The sequence below is a fragment of the Orycteropus afer genome, unplaced genomic scaffold, assembly GCF_000298275.1.
Source record: "Orycteropus afer afer isolate SDZICR_OR568_19922 unplaced genomic scaffold, OryAfe1.0 scaffold00461, whole genome shotgun sequence".
NCBI classification, from domain to species: Eukaryota; Metazoa; Chordata; class Mammalia; order Tubulidentata; family Orycteropodidae; genus Orycteropus; species Orycteropus afer.
In genome coordinates, this window is record NW_006922048.1 from 1,422,838 (window position 1) to 1,435,082 (window position 12,245).

The window sequence follows — 12,245 nt, forward strand, 5'->3', positions numbered from 1 at the left end:
AAGCTGAAATACAAGAATCTTTAGAAGTTCTTGTCACCTTTGGAACATTTTTGACTCTCTGGTGGCATAGTGCCTAAGGCATTTGACTGCTAACCAAAAGGTTGGAGGTTCAAACCCACCAGACACTCCTGGAAAAGAAAGTTGTCCAATCTACTTCCATAGAGCTGCCTCGGAAACTTAAGGAGGGGTAGCTTTGAGTTGGATTCGACTCCAGGGCATCGAGTTTGGTTTTCTGTTTAGTCCAAATGGTGGCGTAATGCCTAAGACGTTACTGCTAATCAGAAGGCTTGTGGTTCAAACCCACCATCCACTCCTCAGAAGGCAGACTGGGCAATCTACTTCCGTAGAGACACCCCCCTCAGAAACCCAAGAAGGGGTTGCTATGAGTCAGGACCAACTAGACAGCGGTGAGTTTGGTTGCTTTTGGTTAGTCCAAATGGAAAGAGCCCTGGAGGCGCAGTGGTTAAGCGCTTGGGTACTAAGCAAAAGGCCCACCAGCTGCTTTGAGGGAGAAAGGTGTGGGAGTCTGGTCTCTAAGCTTTACAGCTTTGTAAACCCAATGGGGCAGTTCTACTCTGTCCTGTAACGTCTATGAAACGGAATCCAGTCAACGGTAGGTTTGGTTTGGTTTTAATCAAAACGGTACCCCAATTTGTAAATCAGGTATTAAATAAACTTGAAGTTAATTTATATTATTGGCTTACTATGATTTTTAACAGGTTTAAAGTTTAAGACCATTTCAGGAGCTTATCCAGCCTCAGTGGCTCCAGAAACACCATCCCATTTTACAGACGAAGACACTGAGGTGCTGGCTCGGAGCCAGGTGCTGTTAGGGGCCTTGGGATCTGGCCCCCGTCCTGCAGTGGAGCGCCCATGCTTGCGGCTCGAAGCTCCTGTCGCCAAGACCCAATCCCCCGCCAGTACTTGACCCCTGAGTCCGACGCTCTTCACCTTGGAGCTCTCTGCTCTCGACCCCACCCACCCGCCGCCTCCCCGCATAGCCTCAGGAAAACATCCCCGAACCTCCCTGGTCCTGATCTTGGGTGAAGGAAACCGAGGCCAGAGTTAACAGTCAACCCACAGGACTTGGAGCTACGCATGTAGAAAGCCCTCGCAGGCTCAAGGGTTTACCTACAGGAGGGTCTCCTTGGTCACGGAGCCCTCAACCGTGCACTCTCACGGCGGGGAACCCTCGCGAAACAAGGGGGGTGAGTAGAGACGTCGGGAGCCAGCTCCTACAGAGTCGCCGCAAAGAACGTTCGCCGGGGTCGCCCTGGGGACAAGCACCAGACCCGTCCCGCATGCGCCCTGCCCACGTCCCTGCTGTCGGCGGGAAGAGGCGGAGGCGGTTAGTGCGCAGGCGCGTGCTTGGAGCGCGGCGAAGTGGGGAGTGTGATCCTGAGCGCAACTCCGCGACGGGCTCAGCGCGCAGGCGTGAGCTCCCCGCCTTGGAGCGAGGCGGCTTGGAAAGTGCGCACGCGCGGGAGTTTCTGGCAGAGAGCAGGCGAGCCCGGGCCGGCGCGGGGCCTTGTGGGAGGGCTTAAGGAAGTAAAATGGCGGATCTGGCGAACGAAGGTAGGGGAGGCGCCGTCGGGGGCCAGCTGGCGTACAGGGAGCGGGGGGGGGGTAGTCCCAGGGACCACAGGCTCGAGGGGTGAGCCTCATAGAGTGAAAGGATCCTGTGGGCTCCGGGCTAGCGGCCCAGCGGACCCCGCAGCCGTCCCCTATTGCGTCCCCTCAGGCTGGGCTCACCGGCCCGGCCCATCACTCCCGCCAGCCCCGGCCTCAGTCACTGTCCGACCAGAGGAGCCGAGAGGCAGCTGATACCGCGGCCCTGAGGTCCTGCCGCCGCGCAAACCAGGCCCGGAGCCGAAGGGGGCGGGAGGCGCGGCCTCACTGCATCCGCCTCGGATGTAAATAGACCGTCGGGCCTGGTTGTGGGCCTGAGCGCGCCACGCTCCCTCTGCCGCTCCCTCGTTTTCGGGGACTCCTGCTTGCCCCTTCTCCGGCCTGGCTGCCGAGCTGGGCTGCCCCCAAATCCTGTGAGTTTCTCATCCCCTGCGCCGAGGATGGCAGAAGTCCGATGTGTTCTCACTCCCCTATTCGCAACTCGTCCCCCTATTCCCGCCACCTCCCCGGGATCCTTCGAGGCAGCTGAGAGTCGAGCCCTGTTTCTCCTCATTTTAGGCTCCCCCTTAGGATCCGGGCCGCTGAAAGCCCTCTCTTTAGCCTTTTCTTTTTCTTTCCTTTTCCCTTCTGCATTTCCTTCCTCGGTAGAGCACTGACATCCCATCCGAGCGTTTTTGAGGGGATACAGTTCGATAGTCTCCAGAGAAAGCACGCTATAAAGCTGCTGTGTGGTTAGATCAGTAGCGTAGCATCAGGACTTCCAAAGCCTGTTCTAGCACAGCTGCAAGGAGGCCATCACCTGTGTGTCACTGATTCCCCATAGGATGTTCCCTGCTATTGGAGGGTGTCCTGAGGTGTCCACACTGGACTGCACTAACGCATGAATGATGATAATAAGTCTTGACATGTGTTATCTCTGGTAATACTCACTCCTCACAAAAGCTCTGTGAGGTGAGTACTGCTCCCCCCATCCTCTTGGTGAGGAAGTGAGTTAGGGGTGGTTAAATCTCTTGCCCAAGTCACAGTGCTGGTAAAGATCAGGGATGTGAATTGAGGGGTCTGGCTTCAGAGCCCCCCCTGACCATTTGATGCTGCACCTCTAAGTTGTGCATTCCAACTAAGTAAGATCCAATTTGGAGCCCTGGTGGCACAATGGTTAAGTACTCGACTGCTTACTGAAAGGTTAGCAGTTTTATTCCACCCAGAGCTTCTGCAGGAGAAGACCCAGCAATCTGCTCCTGTAAAGATTATAGCCAAGAAAACCCTGTGGGGCCATTGTACTGTCACATGGGGTTGCTATGAGTCAAAATCAACTCGACAACGCCTAATGACAACAATCCAGTTAAAGGCAGAAGAGGGACTGGATAAAAGAGAATCCAGCCCACCCACTGCTGTCAAGTAGATTGCCCAATTTTCCTTCCAAGGAGTGGCTGATGGGTTTGATGTATCTTTGGCCCTGACAGCTCAAGACTCATATATCCAATAGCTGATTTGATGTCTACACTTGGATGTCTAACAGGCATAATGAACAGCATGTCCAAAATGAAATTCCAATTTTCCCTTCCCCAAACCTGTCCCCCCACCCCTGCAATGGTCTTTCTCCCAACAGCTGTAAATGGCAAATCCGTTCATTCAGTTGCTCAGGACAATTGACCACTCACTCTCTTGCTCTCACACCCTACAGCCAGTCCAACAAATCCTGTCTGTGTTCCCTAACTGATAATTCCAGAGGGTGACCATTTTTCACCACCAACACAGCCACCACTTGGGCCTTCTGTCTTCCCACCATGACCCATCCAACAACTCCTCAACCCAGAAGCCAGAATGGCCCCCTCATACCTCCTTGACCATCTCCCCCACCACTGTCTCCTTGGCTCACTCTGTTTTAACCACTCTGGCTTTCTCATACTTTCTCATACTTCTTGAATATTACAGAAACTCCCACCTTCAGGCCTTTGGACCTGCTGGTTCCTTTTCATGAAACTGTCTTCCTCGTATATCCCCATCACTAGCACCTCTACCTCCTACAGATTTTTACTCACGTTAACTTTATCATTGAGAACTTCACTGGCTCCCTATTTTAAGTTGCATCCACATTCTCTATCCCCCTTACCGTGTTTCATTTTGCTCCGTGGCACTTGTCACCATCTGGTTTGACTCCTCCTTTCCTAGAATATAAGCTCCACGAGGATACAAGTTTTTTCAATCTGTCATGATCACTGTTAGAGCTCCTGCATCTTCAAGAGTGCTTTGCGCAGAGGTAACCAAGAATTGTTTATGGAATGAATGAATGGATTTATCCATAAGGACCCTTGTTGTGAAGGATACCTTTAGTCACAAAGGAAAAATCATGGGTTGCTGTTTTCCAGGGAATACTGTTTCTAGAATATGGCAGATATGTGAACTGTTGATTGTAAGTTGAATAAATAAGTGTAGAATAGAGATATGGAATATTTTGTGCTGTAAGTTTTTGCATAATAAATATCATAACTAGTAATCATTTGCTGGTGAGTCAGTTCCTACTCACAGTGACCTCGTGTGTCAGAGTGTAACTGTGCTCCATAGGGCTTTCAGTGCCATGTTATTTGTTGTCAAGTGGATTCCCATTCATAGCGATTGTACATGAAATCCTATGCCCCATAGGATTTCCTAGGCTATAATCTTTATGGAAGCAGATCACCAGGTCTTTTCTCCTGAAGAGGGGCTGGTTGGGTTCAAACTGCTGTCCTTTTGGTTAGCTACCAAGGGCTTAACCACTGTACTTCCAGTGCTCACTTTTTAGTCCCCTACTCATCTGCCACTAGTTCTAGGATAGTTGTGCTCAGGAAATCAAATCTTAGTGGATTTTTGTGCTTCAGTTGTTGCTGCCGTCCTTCATTTGTCACTGTCTGTTTCTTGAAGGCTCCATTTCTGCTTTTGGCTTGGACATCCTCCTAGAATGAAGTTCTACCACCTGTGTAAAGTAGGACTTCCCTGCCTGAGCATTTTGAAGTGTTAGGGTCTGCTATATAATTGAGTCTTCCATCTTTTTAAGCTGCAGTCAGATGCCCTCTTTGCTTCTGCCTTTCTAGACTGGGATCCTCAGGTGGTCCATCATCACCCTGAAGTTCCTCCTCCATCTCTCCTCATTGTCTCTCTTCTCTGAGCCTTTCCTTCCTCTTTACCTGTCTGAGGCAGTGGTTGTCCACTCTTGCTGGGCATCATAATTACCTGAGAGAGCCAAAGTATTGGATGAGCCTGGACATCTGCAGGGATCAGAAGCACAGAGATTCTGGGATGCAATCAAGGTTGAGAACCACTGGTTTGAGTCTTAGGTTAGGTGAACTGTGCTTGTGTGCAAGGAATTGTTTTCATTTGTGTCCAGTGCAATATCCTAGTGGCCCTCATTGCCATGGCGATCTCTTCAGGGGTGGTGACAGCAGTACTAACAACCCTCCGTGGTCTATAACTTATAAAGTCCATTTGGGGTACTTCTGTCCCAGGAGTGTATGTGTGCATATATGTTTTCCACTTGTGTCCAGGGATGGTCTCTTCTGCTTGGCATTTTGCTGTTGGCACATCTCAGACTTGGTAGTCATCCTAGTTCTGGCTTTATTCTGCACTGTGACTGGATTTGAAGGTAGAGTTCTGTCCCTGCTAAAGATGATAATGGGGAAAGGGTAAGCGCAGTATATGTGAACTGTAGGAAATCTCAAATTCTAGGTCCTGGCATTCAAATATAAACTCCTGTGGGCCTTGTAGACATGTATGGTAGAGACCATGGAGACAGTGTAAAATAGGGGTCTCTACCTCAGCACTGTTGATTTGGGGCCAGATAATTCTTTGTTGTAAGGGGCCATTCTGTGCACTGGACATTGAACAGCATCCCTGGCCTCTATTCACTAATGGCAGTAGCACCCTTCTCCCCAAAGTTGTGAAGACAGAAAACTGTCTCCATATATTTGCCAGATGTCCCCCAGTGAAAGTACTGTGCCTCCCCCCTCCCCCACCCCAGGTGAGACCTGCTGGTATAAAAGGATGCTAGACACATAAGCTTTGGCTCATAGAGAACTGGTTTGGGTGTTAACACTGCTCTGAGTAACTTTGGGCAGATTACTTAGCCACTTTAAACCTCAGTTTCCTCATCTGTAGAATGGGAATCTTCATTACACTGGTCTCATGGCTGTTGTGAGCCTTTGCTGAGTTAATGCCCATAAATTATTCAGCATCACTCTTAGCCCCCAGTGATACACACCCAGTAAATGGTAACTACTCTTAGGTACCATAGTAGAGGAGCCCTGGTGACAAAAACAGTTAAGTGCTTGGCTGGTAGCAGAAAGATTGATGCTTTGAATCCAGGCAGTGGCTCTGTGGGAGCAAAGACCTGGTGATCTGCTTCTGTAAAGATTACAGCCTAGGAAACCCTATGGAGCAGTTCTGTGTCACATGGGGTCAGTAAGAGTTGGAACCAACCCAGCAGCACCAAACAGCAACTTTTTATTACATTTGTATTCATGCTGTAGACACATTTACTTAAGTGCTTAGCAGAGAAGAGAGAGAGGGACATGAGCCTAAGCTGTGCAGGTGAATTTGCCCCACACTGTGAGATACCGGGTGAGCTGTGATGGAGACCATAGAGAGCCGGGCCAGCAGTCCTCTTGCTCTTCCTTGCCTTTCACCCAGTGATTAGCTGGCCCAAGGTTCTCAACCTCAGCGTTAATGGCATTTTGAGCCAAATGGATACACAAACAGTTAAGCCCTCGACTGCTAGCCAAAAGGTTAGATATTTGAATCCACACAGAGGTGCCTTAGAAGAAAGACCTGACCATCTGCTTCTGAAAGATCATAGCCATTGAAAACACTCTGGAGCATCGTTCTGCTCTGACACACGTGGGGTCATATGACTCAGACAACCCAAGGGCAACTGGTTTGGAGAGCCGATGAGCTTAGAATGGCATTTGGAGGAGGGACAGTATATGGAGGCGCAGACATTTTAGATACGGGTTGAATTCCAGCTTCAGGATTAGTAAGTGGGTTCAGGCACAGAGATAGGCCCGGGTAGAGTGGAAGGTGAGGGTCACCTCAGGGAAGATGGGATCATTTGGGGGACCTGAGAAAAGTGTGCCATAGTGACAGTTGTACGTGACAGGCAAGACAGGCCGAGGTGGCTCCTTCCAGCATTCTGGGCTTGATGGTAGCTCTCCATGGTACTCTGCAGCAGTCAAGATGACACTGGCTTAGCATAATTTTTCATTCAGGACTGAGTGGTGGTGGCAGCAGCAGCAGCGTGGTTTTTTAATTGTTTTGTTGTAAGATTTGCTTTTGCCACCTATGCACAGCAACCTTCCTGTGGTACCCATGGAGCCATGTTTGGTTTGAATGCATTACTCAGTAGAGAACTTTCTAGCATAGGGCATCAGAGGAAGGCCCCTGCACCTCCACAGTTTGCATCTGCCTTGGAACTCAGTGCCCTCACATAGCAGTGTGCATCTCAACCCTGGCTGTCCCATCACACTTGTTCAGGGGAATTGTGGAGGAAAAATACTAATTTGTGTATGGGCCCCACCATCAGAGATTGTTACAGGAGGTCTGGGGTGTTGGTAGTTGTAAAAAGCTCCACAGCTGTTTTATGACCTGAAGCCAGAGTTAAAAGCCGCAGGCAGAAGACAAGTTTGCTTGAGGGACAAGCAGATGGATTTAATTCAGCCCATGTAGATCTTTGTTTTTAATTAGAAACCAGCTCTTAAAAATTCTGAGATTGAAGTGGGGGAGGGAGTCCAGATTTCTGGTATCTCTTGAAAAGTGGAGAGGCCTGGCCACCCTTACCTTGAGTTATTGCACAGTAATGATTTGTGGGGGCCAAAGAGCAGCGCCCTCCTCTTCAGGCTCCGCTACACCCTGCTGTCTAAGACCTGGCCTGCTTCATTTCCCATGCTCAGCTGACCTTCATTGCACTTGAGTTTCATCGCTGCCCTTCATCCTCTTCAGAGTCGGCGTTCTCTGTGCCCAGTGCTCTTCAGCGCAGAGCCTCAGTGCAAACAAAGTCCTGATGATGATGACCTGGTGTTAGCTCACCACTCAGTGTCCTTGGAATGCTAGGGACTCAGAAGCACAGGGCAGCAATTCTCAAAGCATTGTCCAGGGACCATGGGGGCTACAAGTTCAAAACCATTTCATGAAAATACTAAGGCAAGGTGTTATCTGCTCTCATTCTCCTGTGAAGGTAGAGTGGATTTCCTCCCCCCAGGGGCTATATAGCCAAAAAAAAAAACCAAACTCATTGCCATCAAGTTGGAGCCGATTCATAGCAACTCCTCTGTTGGTCTCCGAAGTGGTAACTCTATTGAGTAGATTGCCCAGTCTTTCTTCCGAGGAGTGTCTGGTGGGTTTGAACCCAACAGCCTTCTGGTTAGCAGTCAGATGCCTTAGGCACTACGCCACATGCCACAAGAGCTCTCCTAGAGGCCCCTGGGTGATGCGAATGGTTTACACTCTATGACTCACCTATAGGTTGGCAGTTCAAACCCAGCCAGCAGTCTGCAGAAGAAAAGCCTGACAATCTGCCTCTGCAAATATAATACCCAAGAGAACTTTATGAGCATTTATGCTCAGTAACACATGGGGTCGCCATGAGTTGGAGTTGACTTAATGGCAGTGGGCTTGGTTTCTTTGCTTTGTATGAGGTATATAGTCCCTGGGTGGTGCACATGGTTCATGTACCCAGTTGTTAACCAGAAAGTTGGAGATTCATGTTCACTAAGAGGCACCTCTTAGAAACCTGGTGATCTGCTTCCAAAAAATCAGGTGCTGAAAACCCTATGGAGCACTATTCTGCTCTGACACACGTCAGGCCACCAGGAGTCAGAATTCACTCAATGGCAGCTATATGGTATGATGTGTGATACAGCAACAGATTGACTGCAGAAGCAAATAAGAGAAACAATGTGTCTTTTATTAAACTAGATGTTAAAGAGATTTGTCAAAATGTAAAAACAATACTACTCTATACTACATTTTTTGTTTTCAATATTAGTTATTTTTTGCAGAAATGTGTTATTTGGGTAAACTTTTGCAGAGTTTATTACTATCAATAAATATTTTGACATTTTCTTAGTTTTAATTTCTAATGTAGTAGATGTAAGGAGCCCTGGTGGTGTCACGGGTAAGCACTTGGCTGCTAACCAAAAGTTGGTGGTTTGAACCTACCCAGTGGCTCTGTAGGAGAAAGACCTGGAAATCTGCTCCTGTAAAGATCACAGCCAAGAAAACCCTCTGGGGCAGTTGAGGTCCTTATGAATGAGAATTGACTCAGCCACGCTCAGCAACAACAAATATCACCAGCTATAATCCTCTTTTATAAAAGTTCTTTGCAGTCTTCAAGGTGAGGACCTGGGACCAAGGCCTGTCTCTAGTCGTGGAGTCTAAGAGGCCACCATTGCTCATTCTTTTCTAGTGGATTGTTGTTATGTGCTGTCGCATCATCTCCAACTCGTAGCAACCCCTCCTTGGGTTTCCAAGGCAATATCTCTACAGAAATAGATTGCCCAGCCTTCCTTCCGAGGAGTGGCTGGTGGGTTTGAACCACCATCCTTTTGGTTATCAGTCAAGTGCCTTAGCGTCAAGTAATGGAGACTGGCCCACACAAGACGCTGAATTTGCTGTCATGATTTACAGTACTCACAGAAAAATGGGAAATTACAGATAGAGTATAGGTACTCTGTGCACATGTTTAGAAGGCAGATCTTGCCTTTTAACAATCAACTTAACTGCCTTTGCTAAGTTAAATTCCCCCAGATTTGTCATAGAGGATTCTGGGAATTGTTTACCCAGAGGTAATTCCTGCCTTGTACCTGTAACTGCAGGGAGTGAGTGGCGAAAATGGCTCTTGAAAGTTTCACTTTCCTGGGAATGGAGAGTGAGAAGACCATTACCCTTTACTTGGAGAACAAATGTTTTGCAACATTGATGGTGGTGGCCACTGAGGATCAAAGAGGCCTGATCAGAGTCACAGTTAGCCCCATTTGGGGAGGTGAGCCCCAGCTGTGGAGTCTTTGTCAGAATTGTTATAGGTGCTGTTGTGTCAGTTGAAACTCCACATGACAGTAGAATTCCCTGTGGAGTTTTCTAGGCTGTAATCTTTATGGGAGCAGATTGCCAGGTCTTTCTCCTATGGAGCCACTGGGTTCAGCCAGCAAAGCAACCTTTCAGTTCCAACCACCAACCTTTATTTTCACAGCTGAGCCTTAACCAGTGAACCACCGGGGCTACGTAAGAATACTCACTGCCATCAAGTCGATTCTGACTCATAGTGATCTCATTGCGTTTCCAAGGCTGTAAATCTTTATGGGAGCAAACTGCCCCATTTTTCTTCCATGGAGCAGCTGGTGAGTTTGAACCACCCATCTTTTAGTTAGCAGCCAAATGCCTTAAGCACTATGCCAGGAGAGTGCCTTACTTAAGGATACAGTAAGTGCTTTTTAAATATTTACCGGCTATAATTCTTTCAGTTTGGTGACTCTGTTAGTATCTCCACTTAGGAAGATGGTAACAGGAACACCCTGTCTCTCCAAGCACTTATTTAACCATTGTGCCACTGGGACCCCTGTATTTTGTAAGAGCAGTGAGAGTTACTTTAGCTAACAGCCCATGCCACTGAGAGTGAGATGTGCTTCCGCAGCGCCATTATGGCCGTCACAGTCTTCCAGCCTGTCCAGCAGTTCTGACTTTATCTCCATAGTCTTCTGACTCCATCCGCCAAGGCAGCCCCAGTTGCCCTCATCACTGCCACTTCCTGCCTGGACGCCTGCCGACAGACCTCACTGGGCTTCTCACTTCTACCCCTGCCAGAGAGATCTCCTTTCCTCGCCATTCCCAGAATGAATTTCCCTCAACATTGTGTCACAAAAATGGTCAAATACAGAAATGAAAAGAATCACACAGGGACTACTGCCAGGGTGATTTTTTAAAGATCACATCACTCCCCTGCTTAAAATCCTCAGCTGGCCTCCCTTTACCCTAAAATAAACCCAGGTTCCTCACCAGGGCTTATAGGATGGAATGTCATCTAGTCCCCACCCCTTCTACCTCATCTCCCATCCTCCCCTCTGACCATCCTCCAGCCACACTGGCCTCCAACCCTTGTTGTTATTGTTTGGCTTGAGTTGGCCCTGACTCAGTGATGATGCCAGGTATAATGAAATGGAATGTTATTCGTCCTGCGCCATCTTCACAATCATTGGTATGCTCAAGTCCATGATTCCAATCTAGGGGCTCATCTTCTATCACTGGACCAGACAGTGTTCTGTTGTGATCCCTACGGTTTTCACTGGCTAATTTTCGGAAGTCAGTCACCAAGCCTTTCTCCCTAGTCTATCTGAAACCCATCTACTGTGGGTGACCTTGCTGATATTTGAAATACTGGTGGTGTAGCTTCCAGCCTCACAGCAACACTTGACCCTTTATACTTGGGATTCCCTTTGCCTTCAACGGACTCATTCCTTCTCACCCTTTATGTTGAAGTCTAGTTGACACCTCAGAGAGGCCTTCACTGACCACTCACCCTGTTGTTTTTAGATGCCTTCAAGTCACTTCTGATTCATAGTGGCCCTGTGTACAACAGAATGAAACACTCCCCGGTCCTGCATCATCCTCACAACTGTTGCTGTGCTTGAGGCCATCATTGTAGCCACTGTGTCAGTCCATCTGTGAAGGATCTGACCCCTTTTTGTTCACCTTCTACTTTACCAACCATAATGTCCTTCTCCAGGGATTGGTCCCTACTGACAACATGACCAAAGCATATGAGACAAAGTCTGGCCATTCTCACTTCTAAGGAACATTCCAGCTATACTTCCTCCAAGACAGATTTGTTCATTCTTCTAGAAGTCCATTCAGTATTCTTTGCCAACACCATAGTTCACATGCCTCAGTTCTTTATTCACCCTGAAATTTCCTTTTCTCATCACACTACCCACTTTATTTTAGCACTTAATATCCAAAATTACCAATTATTTCTGCATCCTTGCGGGGGTCGGTGCTTGTTCATCTTCTGCCCTTTCATTCCTATCTCAGTGCCTAGCACCTAGTAGGTTTGCAGTGAATCCTGCTGGCGAGAGTCTGGCTGGGCTCCTTGGCCTCTAGTCTGAGATCTGCCTCGGCTTCTCCTTCAGCCTCAGAAGGGCCCGAGGGATTGGGAGCACATGCAAGTATGCATGGATAGTCGTAGATTCAGGGAGCTCCTGATCCAAACCTTCCATCCCTTGGAAGGCACTGTATCACAAAGCAGTTATCGTCCAGAGTATGGCAGCTGTCCTTAATTCCAAAACCTGTGTTTTAAGGTGGGATTAGTGTATTTGCCATCTTCGGAGAATAGTTATAATGACACTAATGACAATGTGTTGGACATGCTGTGTGCCATTCAGAGTGCCCAGCACAGCCTATGCATGACTTAATTTCCTCCTCCCTGGCACTGCCTGAGGAGGCTAAGTATCATCCCTTTACATAAAAGAGGCAGTAGACGGGAAGAAAGTGACCCTGCCCAGGACCCCAACTGTGTTTGAAGCACCTTAGAACACATACGAAGACTGCATCCTGCATTCTGGAATGTCACCATTTTAGGTCTAATGACATTCTTCTGC

The 12,245-nt window shown here is 48.3% G+C and overlaps 1 protein-coding gene across 1 annotated transcript in view; it reads left to right on the top strand.

Moving 5' to 3' along the window:
- Window positions 1–1,553: 1,553 nt before the first annotated feature.
- The window catches only part of RANBP3 (RAN binding protein 3), a 90,884-nt gene continuing 80,192 nt past the window's right edge, over window positions 1,554–12,245 (top strand). Inside the window, exon 1 of the mRNA XM_007954454.2 lies at window positions 1,554–1,575. Within this exon, the coding sequence (XP_007952645.1) occupies window positions 1,554–1,575 (22 nt within the window). The remainder of the gene's footprint in view (window positions 1,576–12,245) is intronic.